The 27,386-nt window shown below is 41.3% G+C and overlaps 1 protein-coding gene across 2 annotated transcripts in view; it reads right to left on the bottom strand.

Moving 5' to 3' along the window:
* grin2ab (glutamate receptor, ionotropic, N-methyl D-aspartate 2A, b) overlaps positions 1 to 27,386 on the bottom strand; it is a 118,481-nt gene that overhangs the window by 28,809 nt on the left and 62,286 nt on the right. For both annotated transcript variants that reach the window (XM_063475906.1, XM_063475907.1), the window contains one exon: positions 95 to 261. In XM_063475906.1, coding sequence (XP_063331976.1) covers positions 95 to 261 — 167 coding nt within the window. The remainder of the gene's footprint in view (positions 1 to 94; positions 262 to 27,386) is intronic.

Here is a 27,386-nt window from a genome sequence, read left to right as displayed (position 1 = left end):
AACCATTAAACAATACAACACACTTAATCTTGTCAGCTGTCTTAAATAAAGGAAAGAAAACAACATGTGCGTTTGTATGTGGTGTTTTCATTACCTGTGATCCACAGTTACCCTCAGCGTGCTTATGAATTCCTGGTACCCGGGGAACTTGGATGTGACGATAGAAAAAACATGCCAGTCGTATTCCTCCATGATAGCAAGCATGAGCAGAGCCTCCTGCTGCAGAGCCGCGCCGAACTGGAAGAATGTGGATTTCTCATCCTGCAATGACATGTGGGGCCAGCAGCACAGACAGTCAGCAGATTTTTCAGAGGAAGTAAATTAATTGCAGAAAAAGGGATAAAAAAAGGCACTGGAGTCTATGTGAGCAAAAAACCAGAATTAGAGCCCTTTTCAATTTTACAATCAGCGAGACAGACCGAGAGAAGAAGGGAGATAAGAGAGACTTGCAAGAGCTGGAGAAGCGACAAGTAGAGAGGGAAAATGGGAAAGGGGCGAAGAGATGCTGAGAGATTCAGACAACAAGTGAGACTGCACAGCAAGAAGAGTGACTGCCGGCAACAGGGGGGGCCTAATGGTAGGAGATAACTGCCTCATAACTCACAGGTTTGATTCACTTCAGCACTCCGTAGCCAATATACCAAACAGCCAGGCATTGTCTTGAAAGGTAATTGAGCCAAATACTGATGTCTCCGATCATGTGAACTGACTTAAAAACATTTGAGTCATTAATACTGAACGTTTTGTTGTTTTCCTCCCCTCCGTGCTAACTGCAACAATATATAAAGTCATCCTATAACTGTCTCATTTGGAAACCATCGTCTCTAAACTGCGGATCGAAATGTTCACAGCTTTGGAGCAATAACTCACAATGCCATGCACACTTAAATCATTTCGTCTCAGATTCAGGAGGAAACTGTGTGAGAGTAAAAGAGCAGTATGCACTATCAAAACCAAAGCAGCTGTTAAGCAGAATGAAACCCCAAACCGAGTGTGAAATAAGTTGCTAATGATCGCAGAATGTATATTTGCATGAAGGCTAATCTACCCCCCAACAAACAGACAGCAACACGGCCGAGCCACTAGAGAGGGAGGGAGAAAAGAGGAGGAGGAGGAGGGGAGGTGTGGATGGGGAGAAAGAGAAAAAGGCTGAGAGGGGTGAATGAGATGGAGAAAAATGTTCCAGCCTTCTGAGTGAGATTGAGATACCTGCTGCAGAAAGAAGTGGGGGGGGGGGGGGGGGGGGGGGGAAGTATGTGAGCGAGAGAGAGAGAGAGAGACACTGACATCAAACCCTCCTTCACTATGACTGTGCCTCTATTCTGCAGGCAGAAAGATCACACGTGCACATACATGCTATAACACTCTTTCAGCAGAGGGCATTGAAAAACGTGACACATTAAACATCAAAGCCCTCGTGAACACAGACGAAGAGTTCGTTCTTCTCTTCAGTTGTGCGTGCATGTGTGCGTCTATACTGTTTGCGCATGTAAAAGGGCTCAGGCCCCGTACTTTGGTCCAACAAAAATTTCTCGGCTGTAGCCGTAACGCACATCAGATCCAACACGCCTCCCTCAACCACAAGAAAAAAAAGGAGAAAAGTGGGAAGGGGAGAGGATGAAATTGTACTTCAAAAAGATCTATCTTGCTGTTTTCATCTGTGTGTGTGTGTGTGTGTGTGTGTGTGTGTGTGTGTGTGTGTGTGTGTGGCTTTATACTTTACTGAGGTTTAGAAAAAGGAAAAAAAAGAAATCTCCCTCTGTGTGGTAACAGGCACATCCTCAGCTCTTCCTAGATAAGAGGGACACACAAGCACAGGTACTACCACACACTAACACTCGCTTATATTCAAGTGCACAGCTGTACACTCACATATAAATCAGTGCTGCGAGTGAGATTACAAGCAATCTGATTTGTCAGGTAGCCGGTCAACCTAATTATCTGCCAGAGCTTTAATAACGGTGATGATTTTGGGTCACACTTTTCTACTTTTGACCACTGCAGATTATTAGTCGTCAAGGCAAATTGTTAAGATCTGGAACAAAGGAACATCCTGACATTGCAACAAAGTCCGACTTGCCTGATTGTCTGAGTTGTCTTGTAAACAAGACCAAATTTACATATAATAGCCACATTATCTAAATCATTCATGTGTAAATGAGTGCACTCAAAATGACTGTAATAATGCATGCGCACAACTGCAGCAAGTGCGTCAATATCGGAACGAGGAAGCCAGCAAACCATGAGTGATTTTTACCACTGATTAGGTAATTATTGTACTATGCACCTCGATTTTCACATTCAAATAAGTTTGCCTAGCCTGAAAGGTTTCGAGATTGTCGGTTGGACACATAAAGCAACTGAATATAAGGAGTCTAAAATATCTTGTTTTTAATTTTATCATTGTGCACATTTTATTGCAACACACACAAAGCTACTTAGGTGGTGCTAAAAGTTATATGTACTCACTGGCCACTTCATTTGGTACACCTGGTCAACTGCTTGTTAAACCTAATATCTTATAAATCTAATCTACCCACACATGGCAGCAACTCAGTGCTTCCAGGCATGTAGACATGGTCAAAACAAACTGCTGAAGTTCAAATAGTGCTTCAGAATCAGAAAGAAAGGTGATCTAGGTGACTTTGAATGTACATTGTTGTTGGTGCCAGACGGCCTCGTCTGAAACAAGCTCCTCTGCTGTATAATCTTTTCGCACAACCATCTCAGTTGTATAGCGAAAGAGAAACTATTGAATAAGTGGTAGTTTTCATTGTGAAGATGCCTCGTTGATCCGAGAGGTCAGAGGAGAATGGCCAGACTGCTTGAAAGTGACTGGGAGGCAAGAGTAACTCAAATAATCCCTCTTAATAATCACTGCAGAAGAGAATCTCTGAACGCACAATGAAACTTTGAAGAAGATGGACTACAGCAGCAGAGGACCACAGCCTGTCAGCTAAGAACAGGACACTGTGGCTATAATTTGCACTGGCTCACCAAGTTTGGACAATAGAAGACTGTCTAGGCTGATGAGTTTTGATTTCTGCTCCAATATTTAGATGGTAGAGTGCGAATTAGGTGTAAACAACATAAAGTGTGGGTCCATCCTGCTTCGTATGAGCAGTTCAGACTGCTGCTAGTGATGAAATAGCGTGGGGAATATGTTCTTGGTAGCTTTGGACCCCCTAGTACCAACTGAGCATTGTTTAAACACCACAACCTACTGGAGTATTGTTGCTGACCATGTCCATCAGTTTATGACCTTGTTGTACCCATCTTCTGATGGCTGCTTCTAGCAGGTTAACACACCATGTCACAAAATTCAAATAATCTCAAACTGATTTCTTGAACATGCGAATGAGTTCACTGTATACAAATGGCCTCCATAGTCACCACATCTCAGTCCAAATTTGGCAAGTCTGCAGCAGTGTTTCAATCAGCCTGGGACTAGCAACGCATACCCAATAAAGTGTCCAGTGAGTGTATGTTCATGGTATATTTACACCTGTCATCGTAATCGAAGCTGTGCTTTATTGAAAATGCACAGCCAAAAAAAAAAAGAAAAAAGATGAAAGCCATAGAAAGTAACCTCTTTGTAGGAAATGAGTCTTCTTTGTCTGAGAAGGCCTTTGTATTAGAATAGTAATCTTATTTTAAGACAATATATCCAACTTTGTTATAATAGGATACTCCAGCTAACACTGAGCTACAGTTAACAGGCTTGAACAAATTGTTTCCATAATATTCCAGCAGAGGAACAAGATTGTTTTCCCTAATTTAAGAGTAAGACCTCTTGCATAACTTCTCAATTTAAGCTTCCCGGTAAAACTCTGGCTCTAACCAAGACTTGCGGTCTTACATCTCACCATAAAGTCCTATTCATCTCATTTTGAGAACAATATACTATGTAAGAGCTGATTGTGTAAGATTATCCAGATTGTTTTAAGAATATATGTTTTATTTCTTAGTGAAGCTGGTGGATCTGAAGCTAGTTATTCTACAAGAAAATTCAAGCTTAATTACCATCAGCTGTATGAGGCAACATCTTCTTACACTGCTTTCAGCTGCAAGACTGTTGCAAAGGCAAAGACTGTCCAGTAACAAGAGCTTAAATCACACTTATATTTCTTATTTATATAAATGCTGGTGCTGCATCCGTATCAAATAATTTATGTACAAACATTTTGTGTTATCAGCAGTATCATCAGACACCCCATTATGGTTATTAGTTTCTGTTTTTAAGTAGAACATCAGAAGGGTGCACACTGTTAGAATAAACCGGTTGAATAATCTGATGTGTGATCATCCACCCTTTCAGCATCTATCAGCTGTGTTCTCCTGGGCAGGTGTATTAGATTATAGTAGCATATGCTCACAGATCTCTATTCGGAGCAATAAAATGAACAGTCCAGATGTTTTTTTTTTATTAGTTCACAGAAACCTACACTTCCTCTGGTCCTTTCATTAGTGAACTTATCACCAGTAAGAAAAAGTCACTTTACAGCGCCTGCATTTTAACTCATCCCAGCCGAATAGGTGCAGGTGTAATGAATAACCCTAATGACTATTGAGATGCATTAAGTGTCCCATCAATCCGTTTCAACCAGCCAGCAAAATACCTGGAAAGGACTCACCTAAATGGGATGCATCCATTGTTAGTGGCATCAGTTACACCTGTGTTTTTCCTGCCTCGACAGTTAAAAAATGTTGGTTGTTTTCTCCTCCATATACATCACTTTGGGGACTTGATCAAGCTCCTTCTTAACTTAAAAAAAAAAAGGTCACCAATGACTTCCATACACTCTGAAATTCAGTTCAGACGGTGGTTTGATTCCTCAAACCTCTACACTCCAAAGTGTTCACTGCTCCACTCTCATTGGTACGTGAGCTCATGTTTGAACGAGTGAATGAGAACGTCAAGCAGTTGTAGAACTGCAAATACAATATTTGCAGTTTCATATTTCACATTAATAAACAAAAAAAAAAACAGTTAAAAAAAGAACTGACTAGATTTAAGTGTCATTTCTCTTGCAGTTTAAAAAAAAAATCCTTTTCTCTGAATAAAGTCCTCATTGAAACATTCTTTGGAGAAACCCCTTTTCACTGATCTCAGTTAGTGTTTAAGAAAACTTCAAGGACATTTAAGCTAGTTAAAAAAACATATTTGCACTGAACTGTGTTGCCATGGATAAGAGTATCAACATGTGGCCAGATTTAGGCACAACTACGGCACACAGGTATCATTCAGACTCACTGGATGTGATGAAACCGATACATGTTGAGAAAGCAGCTCGGGTGAGTTGAAGGTTAATGCCAACAACGGATGGAAAGAATGTGACAGGCAAAAGAGGATGAAGCAAGGAGTGTTTTCCACTACAGAAAGGTGCCTGTTTTTAATGCCGTGCTGCCTGACGCCTCAAAGATCACGGCCGTTCCATATTGATTTTTGGCCTTGTCTCTTGTGTACAGAGATTTTCACGGATTCTCTGACTCTTTTAAAGATATTGGGAACAGCAGATGATGAAATTCCCATGTCCTTTGTTATTTCACACTGAAAAAGGTTATTTTAAAATTGTTTGTGTTTAAGAGAGTAGTGATACCCTCCCTGTCTTTACTTCTAAAAGAGCTTCTCTTAGATGCCCTTTTAATACCCAATTATCAAATTTACCTGCTGGCAATTAACATAATTAAAAGTGAGATTTTCCACTTGGTATTTTTTTTCTTTTCGTATAACTTTAATAATCCCTAATTGTCCCTGTCTCAGCTTTTAGACAAGATCATATATTTAAAAAGACATTTTCAGAGTTTCAAAATCTGATGTGTTTCATTTTTGCCTTTTTAAAACTGTAAAGACCCCTCATACTTCAGACAGATACTCGAGAACATGCTTTCCACAGGCGCTAATTCCATAAAACCTCACATGAGATGTTGGTGAGGACTTATAGCCTGACTCGCAGGTTTACCTCTAATCTTTTTCTGTTCTTTTTTGTAGTTAAACCACAAATGTTTGTGCTCTTTTTTTGTTTGAGGGGTGTTAAAAATGTACTGTGTGTGTTTGAATTACACGAGTGTGTTTGGATACCTGTGCATATCTGAGTTTAAAACATTTATGACAAAACATTATTGCAAACTGCCTTAGATTAGCCAGTAGTCTATACTGACTGCCTGGATGACTGAGAACCTACACAGACATATATTTGTAAACTGCTACACAGATAAAGCTAAAGCCACGGGTGTTTTTCATTTCTAGTATTTGTGTCTAGGCGTTTCTTCGTGTAGTTATTTAAATGATGATTTATTTTCCAAGCAGTCTGACACATTTTATAAGACTTGTTTGATTTTTGTTGTTTTTAGTGAAATGGGATGTTTTATTGGTTTAGTGACGAGTTGTTCATTACCCCTACAGTTTAAAGATTGTAGCTAAGCATTCATTTATTTTCTTAATAGCTCACTCAGTTCAGAGTTGCAGGGAAGCTGCAGCCTATTGCAGTGGTCACGGTTTAAAATGCGGGGCACTCCTTTGACAGCTCTCCAATCTATCACAGCAGTGAGACACAGACACATCCATTCTCATATTCACGCATACAGCCAGTTTAAAATCACCAGTTAACTTAACATGTAAGTCTTTGGACTGTAGGAGGAACCAGAAGTGCTGTGCAATACTCTAAATTTTGGTATTGATCCGTTACCAACCAAACCCAGGATCAGTACAGCCAATATCAACACCAATACACATATAGTTTCAACTTATAAAGGCATCTTATGTCTGAAAAATTATCATCAATTTGCAAGTTCTGAACACATATTAATGAACACTAAATCTATTAATGAGTTAAAACACACACACACTTTTAGGATTTTCCTATATTTTGAAAGTAAGTTTTTAGAGACCTGGAATGTAAATGTGCCTGTCCGTGACACCCCCGGCCTTGTTATTGTTTGGTGGGCCTGTTTTTGTTTCCCCCTGTTCCTCATTAACAGCTCCTCCCATCCATTAAATAAAATTACTTCACCTGTTCGTGATTAGAACCAAGAATCTTCTTGCTTTGAGGCAACAATGCTGCCTAAGCATCAGAACCCCCCCCCCCCCCCCCGCCAAAAAAAACAAACAAAAAAACAACAAACAACCCAAAAAACATTTTTTGTTGCTTTAAAACAATGTTTTGAAGTACAGAAATGTTTGAAGGAATCAGTATTGTGGAACTGTCCACCACTGACCTGTGCCTGCAGCAGGGCGTGGATAAAGCAATTGCACCCTTTGAGTACGGATCAAAGAAAAGGTCAAAGTCCGCTTACTGTCCAGACCTAATACCCAGACATGGCTTGTTGACTTTGATTTTACAGCTGTTTATTGTGTCCTGTAATGTGTTGTTCATTTAGATTCAGGATTCTTTGTCCTTTTTCCTTTTCTGTGTTATTACATGGAAGTTCTGATATTCACTATTGTACTTCTCTGAGTACATATAATGTACAATATCAAAAAGTGTGAGTACACTTTAAGTATACCTGTCAAAACGAAATGCAACTGAAATGAAAAATGTTTTCAATCTTTGTTTTAAAACCATCTCCCGGTACATTGTTTTAATCCTATGAAAAGACTAAACCTACTCTGTTTGTGGTTTTTGGTTCTGGTTGAGTGGCTTGGTAAATGGCAGGACTGGCCTTTGTTTAGTGAATACAAATGAACTTACTTGTACACCTCAGAATGGCTTCAATTTATTGCATTCAGGCTAGCGGCTTCAGAACACCAAAAACCAAAATATGAATAACCGTGCTGCAGCTGACTGCATGCTGGACTCTTGTTGTTGGCGGAGATCTGACTGGACAGAGGTACCGAAATGAGGTCCTCCAAATTGTACCTGTGCCACTCTTCCAGGAGGACCCTGTCCTGTGGCTGTTACAGCCGGACAATGCCCACCCAAACACTGCCAGGAACGCCAGAGCAGTGAAGGCCTTTCTGGATCAGAAGCATATCCAGACACTTCCTTGGCTAGCATTTAGTCCAAATATGTGTCCTACTGAGCATGCCTGGGAGATGCTGGGTCGACATTTTCATCAGGGTTAACCACAACCAATGACCATTGCACAGCTGCAGGCTACACTAACCTGGATGGAGAGCAATTCCCTCAACAGATTGGGACATTTTTACAGTCCTTGGGCAGACAGGTGTGCTGCGTGCATTGCATCCAGAGGAGGCCATGCCTCATAGTAAATATCTCGCATGTACATATATGATAGTGTCAGTCTATAAAATTGATTTAAAATAAAACTTGTGCTTCTTTTTTGACTAGTATAGATATTCTCAAAAAGCAAAATGCATTTACTTTACACATGCTTGTATTCTGCAAACTGCAGTAAAGTACTGGTACCTTATTTCTTCTTGTGTAAAAAAAAAATCATAACATTAACAGTCTCATTGCACGACCAGATGAATTCATCTTTCACAGGTACACATTCTCAAATCTCATGCTTTTTTTTCAGCTACAGATTTGTGCAGTGTGCCTTCATTACCTCAGCAGCGAGGGCAGAGCGAAGGACGGCGGGCATGTGGAGAATTTAGAATGAATGAGGTGAAAGTCTTTTTGGAAAACTGAAGGAGAAGATGATAATTGCTGGTGGTTGCTGAATTATAAAGGATAAGAGACGTTGACACAGACCTGCACCTTCTCATCAAATCACACAAGTCCACCAAGAAGCTTACCTATGAATAATGCATGAACATAACACGTGTGTACACACACACAAACTGCAAATGTGTCTCCACATTATAACCGCACATACCTAGAGATTCTCTGATGACATTGTGCATCAATTATACAAATACAGTGAACTTCGCGTACAGTTTCACATCATTCCATGTGCATGCACACGGCACATACGCACGCGCACACGTGCACAAAGAGCGGCTAAAATACAGCCTTACTCATGAGCCAGCATACTGATGAATAATACACCATCAAAACCAAGACAGTATCTCACTTATTCTCGCTCCCCCTCACACACACATGGTGCTTTATGTCAAAATTCATTTTTGTTTACAGCAATCAGATTAAGAAAATATGAAAGTGTAGTGGGAGCGGTGCAGATTCAGGCTAATGATGAACTGACACATTTCTAGAAGTGGCTGGGAGATGGAGTCATACGGGCTAGAGGATGGAGGAGGAGGAGGAGTTGAAACTACCCTTAGTGAAGGTGGATGAAGCAAGAACTGAGCAACTACATGCTAAGACACCACAGCCAAATGACTGGAAGGAGAGTACATGACATGGGGCAGAAGAAAATAAAAGAATAAAGCCAGTGCGCGGGATGATGACAAATAGATGGGTGTGAGGGGGGAGAAGGAGGAGAAGGAGGAGGAGGGTGATGAGGCCAGCAATGTGCTATATTAATATTTAATGCAGCAGGTCAGTTAGGATAGAGCAGCTACATTAACTTAGACTGACAAAGTATGGCCCCCAAGTGCAAACAAACTAGCATGGCAAAATAAAATCTGTGTCAACAAAGTGAAGCTCAGTGCAGCTTCAAGGGTCACTTGTAGAAGAAAACAGCCACAGTGACAGTGCTATAAAGGCAGAGGGTTTTTTCTTTCTTTTTTCTTTTTTTCATCCCAGAATGAGATTCTGCCCAAAGTTGAGTTGTAGAAAGCTTAAAATAAACCCCCACATTATTCTGGAGAACTGAACATCAAAGTCTACTGGCTACATAGTGCAGAAAATGTACTACCTCAGTTCCCTGTGGTCTGAGGTACAGGTGACTGACAAAAAAAAAGAAGTACTTTGGTATATAAATTATGGGATGGCATCAGTAAGCACATTTGGGGACAGCTGTACACAACAGATTTTGTTTGGGTTTTTTTGTCCTAGTCTTCCTGTGATATTAGACCTTAGTGCAATTAGGAATAATTAAACACTGCAGGTTAGTGCGTTAAGAGGGTGAAACATAGGGGCATGACAAGAGGGCCTGTCAAACATTAAAACTGAACTAAAGAGCTTCACTGGCGAACGAGACACATTTTCTGCTGCAGTCTAATTCTCTGTAAATGCTCAGCAGATGTTCTGCAAACCCAAGTGCTAACAAACACTGCTCTAAATCCATGCGCTAACATAGAATTAGCTCAGGAAATCTACTCGCAAACAAACACCTCGGGTAGTCAAGGAAAGGAATATTTTTTTACTTGACCAAAACCAGAATAATCAGGCCAAAGAAGAGTTATTCAAAGAGAGCTGCTTGTGTTAGAATAGCTTCAGTACAACGGGGGCATTTTATTCTACACGTGTACTTTGATTTCTTGGTGTTTGAACTGTGCTGTGACTTCAGGAACTCTACAAAGAGCAGTTTTATGAATATAATAGTAACACATGTTACATCAAACATCAGTCTGTGGGTATTCCTGAAAGCTGCGAGCAGGGACATCACAGTCGACAACCTCTGCAGCATTAAAAACACTGACGTAAGGCAGGTCCTTCAATAGCTAACAAGCAGAGGTCCCTTAAGCTCTAAAAGCTCTTCAGTTTTAGAACACAGAGACAGGTCCCAAAGCCCACATCCACCAACCGTGCACAGGCTTTCTACTTTTCTGGGATTGACAGAGAGCTATAGCATTTAGCTTGCAGACATTGGTTCCCAGTGCTAACAAAGACTACTTTAGTATTTAACAAGAGGTAAGTCCCGCTGCTTAAATCTACTGTAGTATTTAAAAGTCTTGCACTCCCCGTGGAAACACAGAATACCATTTAACGGAGCGCAGAGCCCCAAAGCTAGCACAGCCTAGCTCAGATTAGGTCTCACCACAAAACCATGGGAAGCACGTAATGGACAGCAGCGCAGCCTCAGATTGACAAAGCTCACAACGAAACCTCAGAATGTAAATGGGTCTGGAATACGGCGGGTCTCCTGACATTTAAAACACTTTTCCGTCTCCGACCCAACACTTAAATGGTTTTAATGTTATTTTACTCCTGAGTTATCCAGAACACACCGTCCTAAATGGTCACACTGCTGAGGATGTTACTTTTAAAGTAAAGGTCTGCATCCACTGATGTAGAGAACTATGGAAGAAGAAAAAGTTATTTCTAAAATACTTTAAAAATACGCACTAACCAGCCATTGTATCAGGTACACATGTTCAGCTACTCATTAACACAAATATCCAATCAGACCATTACATATTAGCAACTCAATGCATTTAACCATGCAGACGAGATAACCTGAAGTTTAAACCAGAATGGGGAAGAAAGCTATTTTAAGTGACATTGAATGTGGCATGGTTGTTGGTGCCAGATAGAAACGGCTCATAAACTGCAATTTTTACAGGATTTACAGAGAATGGCCTGAAAAAGAGAAAATATTATTATAAGTACCTTATTCATTTGAGCTGTGCTGCTTTGATCTGATAGGAAGGCAACTATAACTTAAATATCCACTTTTTACAAGTAAGGTATGCAGAAGAGCATCTCTGAATGCGCAACAAAGTGAAACTTGAAGCAGATGTGCTACAACAGCAAAAGACCACACCATGTACTACTCCACTCTCTCAGCTAAGAACAGGAAACATAGACTCGCAAAAACTGGACAAGAGAAGATTGGAAAAATGTTGCATGGTCTGATGAGTTTCAACTTCTGCTGCAACATTTGGATGCTAAAGTCAGATCAATATGAAAATCTGGATCCATCCTGGCTTATATCAAGAATTCAAACTGCTGCTGGTGTCTGGGACATTTTATTGAAACGTTATGGGTTCCTTAGTCCCAACAGAGCATTGTTTAAACATCAATGTTTTTCTCTAAAATTATAGGAGAAAGAAATCTTTCTATCTGTTAGAGATGTGAATCACCAGACACCCCGTTGATACAACATTATCACAGTACTTACAATATGGTATTATTGTGATTTTTAACATTTTCCAATATTTGCAAAAAAAATCAAATTCATTTATATATTTATTTGTATATTTATTTGCCTCAAGGTGGTTTATATTGTGAGGTAAAGACCCTGTAATAACAGAGAGAAAAGCCCAACAATTAGATGACCACCTATGAGCAAGCACCCAGCAAGAGTGGGAAGGAAAAACTCCTTTCTAACAGGAAGATACTGGGGGTATTTGCACAAATTGCATAACTGCATCACTAAAAAAAAGGCTGCCATGAGATAAGATGGACTCACTCTGCTATCAGTCTGCCAACTTGAATGGGGTCAAATTGGTAATAACATGCAGACTTTTTATGAAAATACACCAATTAACTGTGAGAAATAATTGAAAATCACATATCTGTAGCTTTCTATAGAGACAGAAACACACATTTCACTATCACATTTGCGCTTATCAACCTTTCTGTTCTACCGGAAATTAACTAGAATGCAACCAGCTGGCAGTCAGAGAGTCAAATTCCCTCAAGTTGCACTCATTGACAAAGACTCATTCATAATGATGGCAACACTTTGGCAATCTGTCTGTATTTAGAAATTAGGCAGCAATTATTTGCAAACCTCTGAGAGTGACTGCAGTTTGCTTCCTGTCAGACAACCTGTGCAGTCGCCGTGGTCATGGTCATTTTTACTCGTGTGACTGAGCCATTAGCCTGCTCTGAATTGGGAGGTAGTTTTGCCAAGGCGAGTGTGTCCAGTGTTTTTCAGCTGAACCAATTTAATGTGAGTGTGCTTGACTAACGTTATCTCAGGATGGTGTTGAAACAGAGGACCCTCTTTTTCTTGTTCTGTTTATTTAATTAAATACATACATTTTTGATGTCCCAGTATTGACATAACATCACCAAGCAAAAATATCACAAAACTATGTTGTATCGATTTTTAATTTATTTTTTATCAATCTATCAGTGTAGCATCATTTATATTTGCTCATTTACATTTCCCGTGCTGCGGGAGTATGGGGTGTCTGGCCCATTGCTATGGGCCATTCGATCCCTATACAACCGTTGCAAGAGCTTGGTTCGCATTGCCGGCAATAAGTCGGACTTGTTCCCGGTGGGTGATGGGCTCCGCCAGGGCTGCCCTTTGTCACCGATTCTGTTCATAATTTTTATGGACAGGATTTCTAGGCACAGCCAAGTGGCGGAGGGCTTTCACTTCGGTGGCCTCAGAATCTCGTCTCTGCTTTTTGTTGATGATGTGGTCCTGTTGGCTTCATCGGGTGATGGACTCCAGCTCGCACTGGAACAGTTCGCAGCCGAGTGTGAAGCAGCGGGAATGAGGATCAGCACCTCCAAATCTGAGGCCATGGTTCTCAGCCAGAAAAGGGTGGAGTGCCCACTCCGGTGATGAGTTCCTTCCCCAAGTGGAGGAGTTCAAGTATCTCGGGGTCTTGTTTGCGAGTGATGGGAGAAGGCCACAGCACCAATCCAGACGGATTGGTGCTGTGGCCGCAGTGATGCGGAAGCTGCACCGGTCCATCATGGTGAAGAGAGAGCTGAGTGTAAAAGCGAAGCTCTCAATTTACCGGTCGATCTACGTCCCTACCCTCACCTATGGCCACGAGCTGTGGGTAGTGACCGAAAGAACGAGATCGCGGATACAAGCGGCGGAAATGAGCTTCCTCCGAAGGGTGGCTGGCCTCTCCCTTAGAGATAGGGTGAGAAGTTCAGGCATTCGGGAGGGGCTCAGAGTACAGCTGCTGCTCCTCCACATCAAAAGGAGCCAGCTGAGGTGGTTCGGGCATCTGACAAGGATGCCTCCTGGGCGCCTCCTGGGTGAGGTGTTCCGGGCATGTCTCACCGGGAGGAGACCCAGGACACGCTGGAGAGATTATATCTCTCGGCTGGCCTGGGAACGCCTTGGTGTTCCCCCAGATAAGCTAGAGGAGGTGGCTGGGGAGAGTGAGGTCTGGGCTTCTCTGCTTAGGTTGCTGCCCCCACGACCCGGCCCCGGATAAAGTGGAAGAAGATGGATGGATGGATGGCTGGACATTTTCTTACTGTATTAATTTGACTTGAAGTATTAAAAAATATATATAATGAAAATACATATATATATATATATATATATATGTATATATATATATATATATTATATAAAATATATATTTTCAAGTTTTGGAATATTTCATGCTTATATAAAAATTTTAAACCCCTTTTAAACACACAACTAGAAAGATTTTGATATATTTAGCAAAACATTTAAATATGGATGTTTTTAGGGCGCATTTAATTCATCATTATAATTACAAAGCCAGTAAAACTTTCCTCCTGTTTGTTTTTGCTCATGTTCGTCAAATTTTGGAACATTTTAATGCTTATAAATATGAAATTTTAAATCCCCAATTGGAAATCGAACTTTAAAATGGGATTTTTATGAAGTCAGATGAATTCAAAGTAAACCATTAAATGCAATATTCACAGGTGTTAAAGTGTAAGTTTGTATTGAGCATCATTTAATTTAAAACTGTTACATATGCAAATGTGTACGTGTGTCATTTTTTATTTTTTACAGTCACCAAAACTTTGAACCCACTGCTGTATTTGCTTTAGTCAACAGTTAATACACCCATCTGCTGCAGGTTTACCTTCATTATCTCAGAGAAGTCATAAACTCACATTTGTTTTCCAAAAATCCATTAAAAACAGCTCGCGGACACGGTGCAGCGTTGAAGAACGTATTGTAATCCATCACACTCGTGTAATGCATTCCTCTCCTGTGAACATGTCTGTGAGTTTGGGGGGGTGTTTGTTTTTTTTACAGTTTTGTTGGGAATCTCTGTGAAGCAAAAACAAATTATCAGTTATTAATGCACGATGAGATTAGCAGATTAGTGAGTTAGTAATCCGGTGTCACACTCCTCTTAACGTGCCAGAGCAAATCCGGATGATTAAATCAGGTAAGATATCTCTTCTCCACTCTGCCATCAACACCAGCTTTTATTTACAATGTTTCTGTTGTAACACTTCACTCCAGCTCTGACACCTGAGACGTGTGCCTTAGTTTGTCAAAGTTTGTTTTTTGGCGATGATTCGTATTAATTGAAGAATCATTATTGTAAATATTAATAAGGAATATTAATACATAAAAAAGGTGGTTAAATAATTTCTTTTTGAAGCTGGATTTCACTGAACTTACAGTGTGAAGAGTAAAAAAAAGGGTTTTTTTTGTCTGATACGAAGTAAATATATGCAACTGAAACAGCCTGCTTTTTAGGTTAGGACTGTGAAACACAAACAGGCTCTTACAACATTTGGATCCAATTAGCAAAACTTTTGAATGCAGATGTTCTGAGGATGCATATAATTCATACTTGTGACTGCAAAGCTAACCGAGTCACACCCCCCCAAATGTAATCCTTTTGTTTGTGTTTACTCATGATCGAGTAATTTGACATTGATCGTAATGGTGACACTTTATTCCTATTGCTGGCACGAAGGGGCTTCAGAAAAACAAAGCACATTAAAAAACACAGAATTACACAAACGAAAAGGCCTCGAAAACGAAACCTATTGTAATCTGGTGATAAATACTGCACGCACACAAGAGTTCGTGCCTTTTAGAGTTTAAATATATCGTGTGTGCTCACAGAAATAATCCATCAGCTGTCCCCGATAAATCAAGATGCACTCTGCAGTGCTGACTCCATCACATATGTTGCTGCATCAGCGTGCAAAAAGTCAATGAGAATAATGTAAAGAATTAATGTAATTTTTTTTGGCACAGCCGCGGAAAATTCATTTCGAGCACAACTTCAACAAAGCCCATTGTACTGGAGGGCGCTTGCCAAGCACCGCTGGTTAAATCTGTCTCCAGAGTGGTAGCTGATGGTTGTGTGTATGGTTGGCCCTGCCTATCCAAGTGTCAGAATGCTGCTCACGGCAGAGGTTAATCACAACACCTGTTTAGGAGAGATTACAGCAGGATCTGCCAGAGTATTCAAAGGCCTCTGCTTTATTAAAACCAAAGTGTCTGTCCAGGCTGTGACAACCACAAACACGCAAGCATATGTGTGGTAGGAAAAAGAATGCGATGCCTGTTTATATATGGTCTGCGTGTGTGCGTGTGTGGCCACGGCTGTTTGAGTAATAAGTGCTTGACTTATAGAGCTTCAGAGAGAAAGAGATGTTAACGTTATTTCATCCCTCTACATGGAAAATAAATGACAAAGCCAACCCTATTCCTCCCTCGGTTCCTCTCTTCCCCCATTGGTGAATGAATTTAAAGCAGCTCGAGAACTGAGCAAGACCCTGCATCCTCCTCCCTCCTTTGGCAGCCTTCATTGGTAAATCAAAGAATTGCCAGTTTGATATTTATAGCTGGAGTGCCTTGGGGGGGTGAAAAAAATCCTACTTTCTCTCTCTTTTTCTCTCTTCCAGCCTACTGACGGTGACTCCGTTGGACTTTAGAAACCTTAGGCCTGGTGTAAAAATGGCAGCAAGCTTTGAGTCAGCCCATCCTGGCCGACTACCGCAGCGCTGATCGCCGGAGCACGCTGAGCAGGCTGAGTGCCGCAGGTATGGGAACCGGATGGTCAGTCATTGTCGGGGTCAGGGCACTTGTCCAGAGTCACTGCAACGCAAACAAATCTGGCTGATGTAGGAATACCGCGAGCCAGAAGATTAATTAGACAATTCAAAGAGTGTTAGTATTCCTGCGTTTAGAGAAGCGCTTCAGGCCCTGCTGAATATTAAAACACTGGTTTATCCACATTTTGGTTAAAATTACAATAGACTAGTGTTGCTTAAGTGAATTTATGACAGCAGCGGCATTATATCTACTAAATACCACAGTATAGGTTTATACAATGACACAGATGCCCCCGGGGCTTGTCAGTTGGGCGCAGGGCTGATTCTGGGAGCAAATGTTAGAAAGCGGTGAAGGCGTTTTGCGAAGATTGTTTGCGGGGAAAGGAGTGTGTGTGTGTGGAGGGGGGGCTTAGACAAATCACTAATTCTGCAGAGGAAAGAAAAACGGTAGCTGAAGGGGGATTCATTCATTATATATAAGCCTTACTCAGGTTTGTGTAAGCCTTTTTATACCAAAAACACTCCCACAACTCTATTGTGCACCCACTCTCCCTTTGTGAAATGCACACATAAAAATCTTGTTGCTACATTTAGTTAAGCCAGCAACAGGCTAGCGAGCATTACTCCTCCGTCTTGTGGCCTCTGTTGAATTTGTCCCAGTGTGAGTCCACTTGTGCCTGTTTAATGCCACCACCGGCCTCCTCGATTCCCCAGCTCCCCTCGTCTCCTTTCTCGGTGCCCTTCCAATCCAGCCACTTGTTCTCATCGCTTTTGTTCACACAACAGTCACCAGCCACTGTTACCATGGCAAATCAATGGCTAGTCTACAGATGGGAGCAGATTCATTTCGCCCAGCACATTCTTGCACACACACTGACACACACAAACACACACACACATGCCTGAACACACAATGTATTGGGCATTCCACCACTGTGTTAATGGTTTGGTGTTGATTTGCTGTGGCTGAGTGGATGCAGGCAGATGTGAGTGCGCGCGTGTGTGTGTGTGTGTGCGTGTGAGTGTGTGTGGCCAATATGTTGAAGATCAGATAAGCAAATCTATTTCCTTTACTAATTAAAGGCAGGCAGTGCTCCTAAGGAAAAGAGAGCATACCAAATGCCAGGGCATGGTGCTTTAGATGTGGTGATAACCGCACACACACACACACGTGCACGGATACACTCACACATGCACAAATGACTTTTGGCAGTGTGTATATTATCTCTGCTGTGCGTCGGTATGGGGTAAGACTGTACATGTGTGTGTTGTCTATTAGTGTATGTGCTAAGTTATTAAGTGTCCACTGGGGGAGTACGAGCAGCTACATGGCAGATGCTTAAAGCCAGTGGCTGTTAGACAGCAGAGCAGAGATAATAGGCTATGGCTGCCATTACCTACTACGCCCTATTAGCCAGTACCCAACCTGGAGATAAACAGACAGACACACAAATGGGGGCAAATCTGTACTTTTGTGTTCGTATCTGTGGGTGTGAATGAGCGTGTGGGAGAGAGAGAGAGAGAGAAAGACAGAGAGAGAGAGGAAGGATAGAAGGGCTAATTTACCAGGCCTCCTATTAGTGAGACAGATCTTTTCCAGATGGGGAGGGAGTGCAGGAGAAGGTAAGGCGAGACTCGGAGGATGGGGAGGAAGCAGAGGAAGTGCTAACACATTCAGAAAACAAAAGTACATTACAGTCCATGTAAGCAGGAAGATGAGCAGAGAGTTGACAGGCAGAGCGGAGGGGAGGGGGGGAGCAGTGAGAGAGTTAGAGAGACTGACAAACAGAAAGAAGGAGAGAGTGAGATATGCAAGAAAACCCCTTCCATGTGACATCCAGTGAAAAAAGAAACAAGAGGAAAAGCCTCACTTCTAATATCTGACTTGTCTGCAGATGATGCTTCCTAATGTGCATGCGTGTGCTGAGCAGAGCACGAGTGTGACACACACATCACATGCTGGCTCTCTATATCCATCTGTCTCTCCATCCACCCCTCCTTACATCCTTCTGTCACCCGGTTTGATGCTGCAACTCTCAACGCATGCAGGCTTTGCCTTCGTGGCTGCTCCTGCTCCTTGAGAGTTACTCTTAAAAAAAATGGTGAGAGTGTATTGGGAACTGGCATGGGAGGGGGAGTGATGACAACGATGATGATGATCAGGCACTATCACCACCCCCCACCCACCCATGTCCTCCCTCTCCCCTCTCTCTGTGTCTCCCTCTTTCTCCCTTCCTGCTCAACACACTTTACAGAAGTTTGAGCCACTGGGAGATCATTAGCACAGGATCAAACCCCAACACTCACTGTCCACACACACACACACACACACACACACACACACACACACACACTGGCAAAAACACACATACACAATGAAAGAAAATTCACACAGACCACACAAGAACACACACATAAACAAGAAATGGGGGCACACACACACGCACGCACACACAGAAGAGAACTGCAGCTTGAAATCCAAAACACAGAGCGAGGGAGACAGTGCGTTTTAGCATGAGTGTTCATATTGGTGTGTGTATGTGTGTGTGTGTGCGAGCGGATCAGGCAGGGAACACTGACACACAGTGTGGTGAGACAGAGGGGACAAAGAGGACTGATTGACTACAATTTAGTTAGTTTTTTTTTTTTGAATACGAGCAAAAAGGTAGCCAAAGACAGAAAATACACATTTACTTCAACAGACTTGACAGACGTGTGTGCGCACTTCGCCACATGCACGTAAAAGTGAGCAGCCACCCACACATTGCGAGCCCATTCAGTGGCTCTGAGCAGCCTCTCTCTCCTACACTCCTTCTAGCACACAAATAAAGAAAAGTTCAGACAAATGCACACCAAACTTACATTTCTCTCTCTCGACAAATGCATTCATGTGCTCACGCCCATATGCGCATGCACACCGCAGGAGCCAGACATGCAGACACACACACACAGTCACAGTCAGTCTCTCCATCAGGCGGGTGCTGAATAATTCAGTTTAAGGGAAGTACACAAGACTGTTAGGAGTGTATTCAGCGCTGGCCTGAGGGCCGGCCTCTGCTCTAAAAGCATGATGTCACTTTCAGCCTCCTCCTCCTCCCCGTCCCCTTTGCACCTTACTTTATTATTTCCACTTTCCGCCCTCTCCCTCCTCCCTTGATAAAGCCGATGGTTAAATTTACCTTGGTGGCTCCTCGTTGCCTAATTGGATCCATAAATCACAATGTGTGTAACCACAAAACAACAGTAAAAATAACCTTAAACAATTTTAGGAACGTTCATGCTTTATCAAGTATATTTAAACATGAGAGTCAGGCTACCCAGATTTTTTTTCTCCCGTCTCTCCAAATTTCTCCCTCATTCGTTTCATCACCCCTCCCTCCCTCCCTCTGCAGGTCCGCCAGCTGTTCTGCTGATCCACCAAAAGCCTCTCTCAGATGTAGGTCACTTTCTCAATTAAGGCAATTAGCAGCAACCGGGCGAGACTGAGAATGAGACTCTCTCATAACAGCAACAGGAGCCATAGGCCCGCATCACATGGCGAGCACTTAACACTCCACTTGGCACCTGCATTAGCCTCGCCTAGCGCCAATCTGCCAGTATTTACATGCACTAAGGCGGACTTGGCCCCAGCAGAAAAAAAAAGAAAAAAGAAAAAAAAAGAAAGCCACACTGCTCAAACTGCACTGTTCAAATCGGATTAGATTTGCTCAGGCTGTAATTTCCCAGATCATTCATACAGCATAAAGAATCTCTGCTGATAGGAGTGATGTAAAATGTCCAGTTCACTTCTGGTCTGCCAAAAAGAAAAAGAAAGGAAAAAAAAAAAAGCAAAATATTCCAGCGAGACTCCCAAAAATTCAGTCCAGCAGCAGAAAAGAGACGTTTGCACCTAAAGAATGATGCTTGTTTTGAGGTCAAAAATCTCCCTCCCTCCAGTACATGTGTAATGACAATCTGCTGGCTGCTACACAGGAACGCCATTATTGAGATTATAGTGGTGTCACTTCAAGCTGGATTGCTATTATCAGATGATTTTGGAGTTGCTTGTTCCCCCGTTGTTTTTCCCACATTGATAAAAAATATAGACAAGACAGAAAGGCTGTCAGACAGCGCTCCCAAAAAGCTCGTTTTGTAGCACGAGCCGTTCTCTGAGTTCAAGAATGAACCTCCAATCCACACATCCTAATAACTACTATTTAAATATCTTGCAGTAAAACTAATAAAATGTGAAGAGTGCCTAAAATAATCTACATAACCCCTGCCAGACTTGTGATGCAAGCATTTGCAGTGTGCTGCTCTGCATTGCAATCTTTTAGGATGTGCCAGGCTTGTAGCACCGCTGGCCATCATTAACCGGCCTTAGTGATGTAGGCCTCTCTCAGACTACTTTGATTCAAGTCCTCTGCTATGTAGCCTCGTACCAATAACACTTGATTAGCACTGGTCTGCAGAACAATGTTCTAGGATGCATCACAATCAGCTAGCCCAGCAACACCTCTGGCCATCATTAAAGTGCTGCAGCGAGGTAGGCCATGTTGTTCCATATTGCTCACACACAGCCGGGGTACAATTAATAACGCTTTAATTTTGTTTACGACTTCACATGTTCACATTTGATATAAATGATTTCCTCCAAACAAGTTTTATATGAACAAAAGCATTATTACAATTCACAATTAAAGTTCTTTTTTTGTCCACCGGGAATCTATACATCAATAATATCATCTATTATGTCAGCTACCTTTGTGTTTTGATTTATTACACTGAACAGGCTCATGTGCCGTGTAATTAGGTACATGTAGAATACATTTAAAGGAGGATGTACATAAGATAGACGGGGAATTTGCAAACCCAAGATAATTAGTTGACAATCTATGAAGTACATTGCACTCGCTGGACACTTTAATAGGTACACGTTGCTTTTGCCTCTAGAACTGCTTTAATTCTTCATGGCAAAGATTCAACAAGCTGCCGGAAACATTGCTCTGAGATTTTGGTTCATGTTGACATGACAGCATCACAAAGATTGCTGCAGAGTTGTTGGTTGCACATCCATTATTTGAATCTTCCGTTACATCACATCCCAAAAGTGGTCTACACCATTAAGGTAAGTATGGAGGCCATGTGAACTCACTGTCATGTTCAAGAACATGTTTGAGATGATTTGAGCTTTGTGACATGGTGTGCTATCCTGCTGGAAGCAGCCATTAGAAGATGAGTACATAAAGGGATGGACATGGTCAACAGTTGGACTGTGGTGTTTAAAGCAATGCTAAATTGGTACTAATGGCTCAAACAGCACAAAAAATTGGGACCCTACCATCTGAATGTAGAAGAAACCGAGACTCAAGGGAATGAGCAGTGCTTGTAAAACTTCCTATTGTCCAGTTCTGGTGAGCCCATGTGAATTGTTGCCTCCTGTTCTTAGCTGACAGGAGGAACACATGGTGTGGTCTCCTGCTGCTGTAGCCCATCTGCTTCAGTGTGTTGTGTGTTCAGAGACGCCCTTCTGCATATCTTGGTTGATACAAAGTGTTATTTGAGGTACTTCTGACTTCCTATTAGCTTGTTTGGCCATTCTCCTCTGACCTCTGATATCAAAAAGATTTTTTCAGCTGGAGAACTTTCCCTCACCCATGGTTGTGTGGTGCAATGGAAAATTACACCACAGAGAAAACACCACCAGAAAGACACCTTGTTTGTGTAGATCGACTTATTTCAGATTTCCAGTGAAAAAAATTCCAGTAGATTAACAGTTTCTGAAATACAAAGATCATCCCCTTTGACACCAACAACCATGTGATAGTCACTTAAATCAGCTTTCTTCTCTATTCTGATGCTCGGTTTGTACTTCAGAATATTGTCCTTATCGAGTCTACATGCCTAAATGCACTGAGTTCCTGCCATGTAACTGGCTGATACGATATCTGTGTTACCAAGGAGTTAAACCTGTATACCTAACAAAGTGGCTAGTGAGGGTATATCCATAAGTGTTTTACTTCTTGCAGTTCAAGGTGTTGATGCCAGCTAACCACATAAATCAGACTAAATGAGATGTTGCCTGATGTTCCAAATGCTTATGTTAAATGCATGGAGGAAAATCACTAAATAATACAGGAACTGGCAGAATGGGCCTTTTGGGGGGGGGGGGGGGGGCTTTTGGCTGCTATATGCGCGCAATAACAATTGGTCCATGTACAGTACACATAATCTGTCGTAACATATTTGGCAGAAATCTAAGCATTACTTTTGCATCTTCTGATGAACAAAAGAAAATCTGACAAAGTTAAAAAGTTAACAAATAGTTAATGCTTTCCAATGCTGGTAATTTTTTTCGGCTCTGAATAAAACTTCTTTTAGTTATTAGTTCAATGAAAGATTTCACAACATGCATATTAACTGCAGTGTTCATAGATACAGTGATTTTGGAAAAATTCTGCTGAACACACATGCTGCGGTGTTTGTAAGACAGAAAGGTTTAATAGATTTATATGGGAGAATACAAAACCTGGGCATTAAATACTGCTTTCCTGACACATGTTGCTGGTGTCACAGAGATACATGAAGGTGCCCTTTGGTGTCTGTGCCTTCATGCACTAGCTGCAGAGAGAGAGAGACCTCTTTTAAAAAGCGAGAAAGTCCGCATTGGAAGTTGAAAGGGTGGAGATGGAATCAGTCACGTCTGCCATCAGAGAAACTGGTTTGCTTCCTGCTTTGCACTGAGTTTATCTTTTGTTATCATCCATTCACTACATTTAAGCCCCACCTCCAACAAAAAAAAAGAGAAAAAAACAAAAAACAAAACAAAAACAAAAAACAAACCTACTTGTACCCTGAATGTTTATGATGCTTACCTAGTGTTCAAAATTTTTCCTTTACAAGCATCCGTATGCATGAGTTTGAAAAGAAACCTGATAGAGAATTAATGACATTATGATGAACTGGATTTCCTACTTCACTTCCAGTTTGTTGTATTTCAGTTTATGAGAATATTAGGGGTGCACAGCAACAAAGTCCTGGGTTAGAATCCCTTCTGTGTTTAGTTTGCATGTTCTTCCTGAGCCTGCGTGGAGTCTCTGCAGAATTTCAAGCTTGCTCCCACATACATGCATGTCAGGTCAATGGTGATTGTAAATCAGCTGTAGGTGCAAATGTGACCCCTTTGATAGACTGGAGACCTGTCAAAGTTACACTCTGTTTTGGCTGGGATACCCCCCTGTGGCCCTAAATTGGATATGCACTTCAGAGAATGGATAGATTTGAATATAAAAAGTTTGTATCTGGTCCCTGGGCTATTCAGTTTAACAGGCAGTGTTGACCAAAGCAACTGGAGACCAACCGTTTGACCAGCTGGGAGCATTTGACAGCACTTTGGAGGTGTAGCGGAGACGCTTTCTTTGTTATGATACAGAATATCCACAAAGGTATTTGTACAGGTAGATCCACAGCTAACAAAATGTTCCTCCATGTGAGTATATTGGCCGTGTGGTGGTGCCATTTGCTACAGATACGGACACTTATAGAGCAGCAGTGTTAATTTCTCCTTCACAGTTGTTTGGCACTTGTACTTGCAGGATGTGACCATTGATCTGTGTCATATTTGCCTCCTTCCTCATCCACTGGGACTGGACAGCTGGGTAAATTGACAGTGACGAGCACACGTACCTGAAGTTGAACGTTTTTCATTTCTTGCTTTTTCAACATAATGTGAAAAAAACAAAACAACAACACTCGGATTGCAAAGATGTGAAAAAAAGTCCACCTGCCTCGGGTAAAAACCACTTTGATGGACACGCACACCCCAAGAACATATTTAACATTTTGTGAGAGACAAGCTATGTGACCCGACTGAATTTAATTACTGTCACTGTGACAATGGCCACTTAATTATTTAGGGCTCATGTGAAGGGTAGAGGGAGAGGTTTTGTCATCCATAGGGTGACGTAAGGATGTTTTTTAACTGCTTACTGTGGCAAAAAACATTTATTTAACTTCACAAGTTAGTCCACTAATTAACGTTGCTTTTTATTTAAAAAAACCCCAAAGATTTAGGAAGGTGTTATTTCTATAAAACGCCTACACAAATTGTATAACTGTCATTTATTTCATCTTTAGGAACGAATCTGCAAAAACTACTGTGACGTGTGTCTCACTGTAAATGTGCGGTATCTGTTCATCGTGTTGTGCGTGTGACTTGAACAAGGGGAAAAAATGGCAGAATTAGCTGTTGTGTATGTAAGCAAAATGATTAAAGATCTGCTGTTTGGCAGTGATGAGCTGCTGCAGTATCTTTACACTATTAATCATCTTCACCGTGACTAACGCTGATGGTGTCACACAAGCACCGCCTAAGACAGTCCATCTCATGAGATCACAAACACACAAACACACACACACACAAAACTCTCCCTCTCTTTCTCTCTGAAGGGTTCGTACTGTACATCTTCACATCCATTTCTCTCTCACACTTGTTCTTCCTCTCTCTCTCTCATCTTTTCAGATCGCCTCATACTTAACTGTTACCATATATGGTTCAATTATTCTACAAGCACTCTCAATCTCCTCCATCTCTCCCTCTCTCTCTGCAGTACTTTTCTCTTTGCTCTCTTTTCCTCTTGAACACTAAAATCACTCTGATCAACTGTCTTTCTCGTTCTCTCACCATCTCGCTTGCTGTAGCCCCTCCAACATTCAGGCCCCCCCCCCCCGCCCAAATCTCCCTCACCATCTCTTTCTCTGCTGTTACAGCCTCCCTCATCCTCTCTCCTTCTCTTTCTCTCTCTCTCTGATCTGCTCTGAGAGTGTTATTTATACAGCAACAACCCACGCAGAGTAGAGCAGAGCAGAGCAGAACAGAGCAGTGAAGGGAGTTTGACTTGCCAAAGTGGGCATCACCTCAGAAACACAAACAAAACTCTTCTTTCTTTTAATCCATCTATGGCCACGCCGCTGCGCTTCTTCATCTTTGCCTCATCAAATGCTTGCAGTTCACACTCTTAAAGCGAGGTATTCTTAATAGTTCAAGGGCAGCAGCTTAAAAAAATGACAGTAAACAGGATAAGAAATGACTACGTAAAACACGCTTCCAGTGTAATATGGCGGAAACTAGGCTATTGAGTATACTTGAATATACTTGAAATATATTCAAGTATAATTATCATAAGGGATTAATAGCGAGGTTGTTGAAAGCTGTCTAAAAAGCGTTTGAAGGCTTTTTTTTTTTTTTTTCCTGCAGCACATTTTCCTGATTTGGATACTGAAACATCATATTATGTGAAGTGAGTCAGAGCTCTGTATGGAGGTCAGAGAAGTGGGACTATGACTCAAAGGTTGCTAGTGTGAATTATTGACTGGCTGGGAACATCTAATAAAAAATAACATGGATACTCACTCAAGTTTAGTTGGATAAAAATAGAAAAATAAATCCCACTGCCTACCCTGACTAACATGACTTCCTCGCTTATCTGTACTCTTTTTGAACTCACACATATTGTCCTTTTTTTTCCTTTTTCATATTTTAGAACAACACTTTTAGTGTGGGCTGCAGCTACTATGATTGGCCCTGACAGGGATAACAGGTCATTTTAAGAAAATTTTGCAGGAAACCATTTGCTAGACTTACCCTCACAGAGCACAGTGATAATGTTTGGGCCAATTATTTTGTTGCTTTTTTATTAGTCCCTCATGAATCCTGCCTGGATAGTTTAATAACTGGCAATGGTTAAATTAGCCCATATATATATATATATATATATATATATATATATATACATATATATACATATATATATATATATATATACATATATATACATATATATATATATGCACAACAGAAGACACAAGCCCAGTTATGTCTGACAATGAAATCTGTGTGTCACCCTCCAATGACCATTAGATTTTAATCACTTTAGGCTACAAACACACCATCAAGTACAAACAAGGCTATGAAGGCACATGAGAAGGAGATTATAGCAGCTGTTGATGTGCAGCCCAAAACTAAACAAATGACTTCACTGAGCATCACTGAAGCACTCACTAGTTGGACTCCTTGTGACAGGAAAAGGAAACGATGGATAGAAAGTACTGATGCGGCTTAATGGAGATATAGGACGGCTTTAAGCAGCTGGCTAAAATGCTCAACTCAACATACAACAGCCCAGGTAGAAAATAAGCTCCTGATGAGGAGAAGGTTATTTTAGTTATCTTTACACTAGTCTTATGTGCAGTTATGTCACAATTCTACATAATTTCTTTTAAGGGAAAAACGCTAATGACGCCACTTTTGAGCTTGTGTTTGACTTATGTTGTATCAATGGATATAATGCTGTGTCACTACTGTTACACTATAATGCTGCTGCTGCTGGCACCTTGTTTTAGTAGATTCACACTTTGAATTAGGCAGTCTGTCATCTACGACAGCGGCTCGTTGGAAACAAAGGATGGAAAATGCTCTTCATGTTGTTTGCACTAACAAATGCTGCTGCCTGCAAGCTGCAATCTTAGTATGTTTGTTTTCTGTATCATCAGAAATATCGTCATCTCAAATTTCCCTGAAATGTTGTGATATCATTTTTAAGCTATATCGCCAACTTCTAATGAGCAGAAATTTTTAATTATCTTTCGTTTTTTCATAGTAGACTTCATTGTGGCTTAATTAACATATTCGTCATGGATATTTTTTTAATTAAGTTAACTTTTAACTCCCTAACCGTTTCAGCTCTAGTTCAGGTAGCTCAGCGGGTGAAGCTACTACAGGGTACGGTACTGTCAGTGCATAAATATCAATTTTCTGAAGCTGCCAGTTTTTTACAGGACTATAACTGAATGTGAGCAAATATAATGGACAAGAGACAATTTCCCAGGTAACATCCTTCAGCCACTCTTAAAGGATCCAGTGGCATTGGCAGACAGTTATAAAATATAATT

Source organism: Pelmatolapia mariae, linkage group LG6, assembly GCF_036321145.2.
Source record: "Pelmatolapia mariae isolate MD_Pm_ZW linkage group LG6, Pm_UMD_F_2, whole genome shotgun sequence".
In the NCBI taxonomy this organism is placed as follows: Eukaryota; Metazoa; Chordata; class Actinopteri; order Cichliformes; family Cichlidae; genus Pelmatolapia; species Pelmatolapia mariae.
The sequence above is the reverse complement of the archived record's forward strand: the minus strand, read 5'-3'. Positions and strand labels throughout refer to the sequence as shown.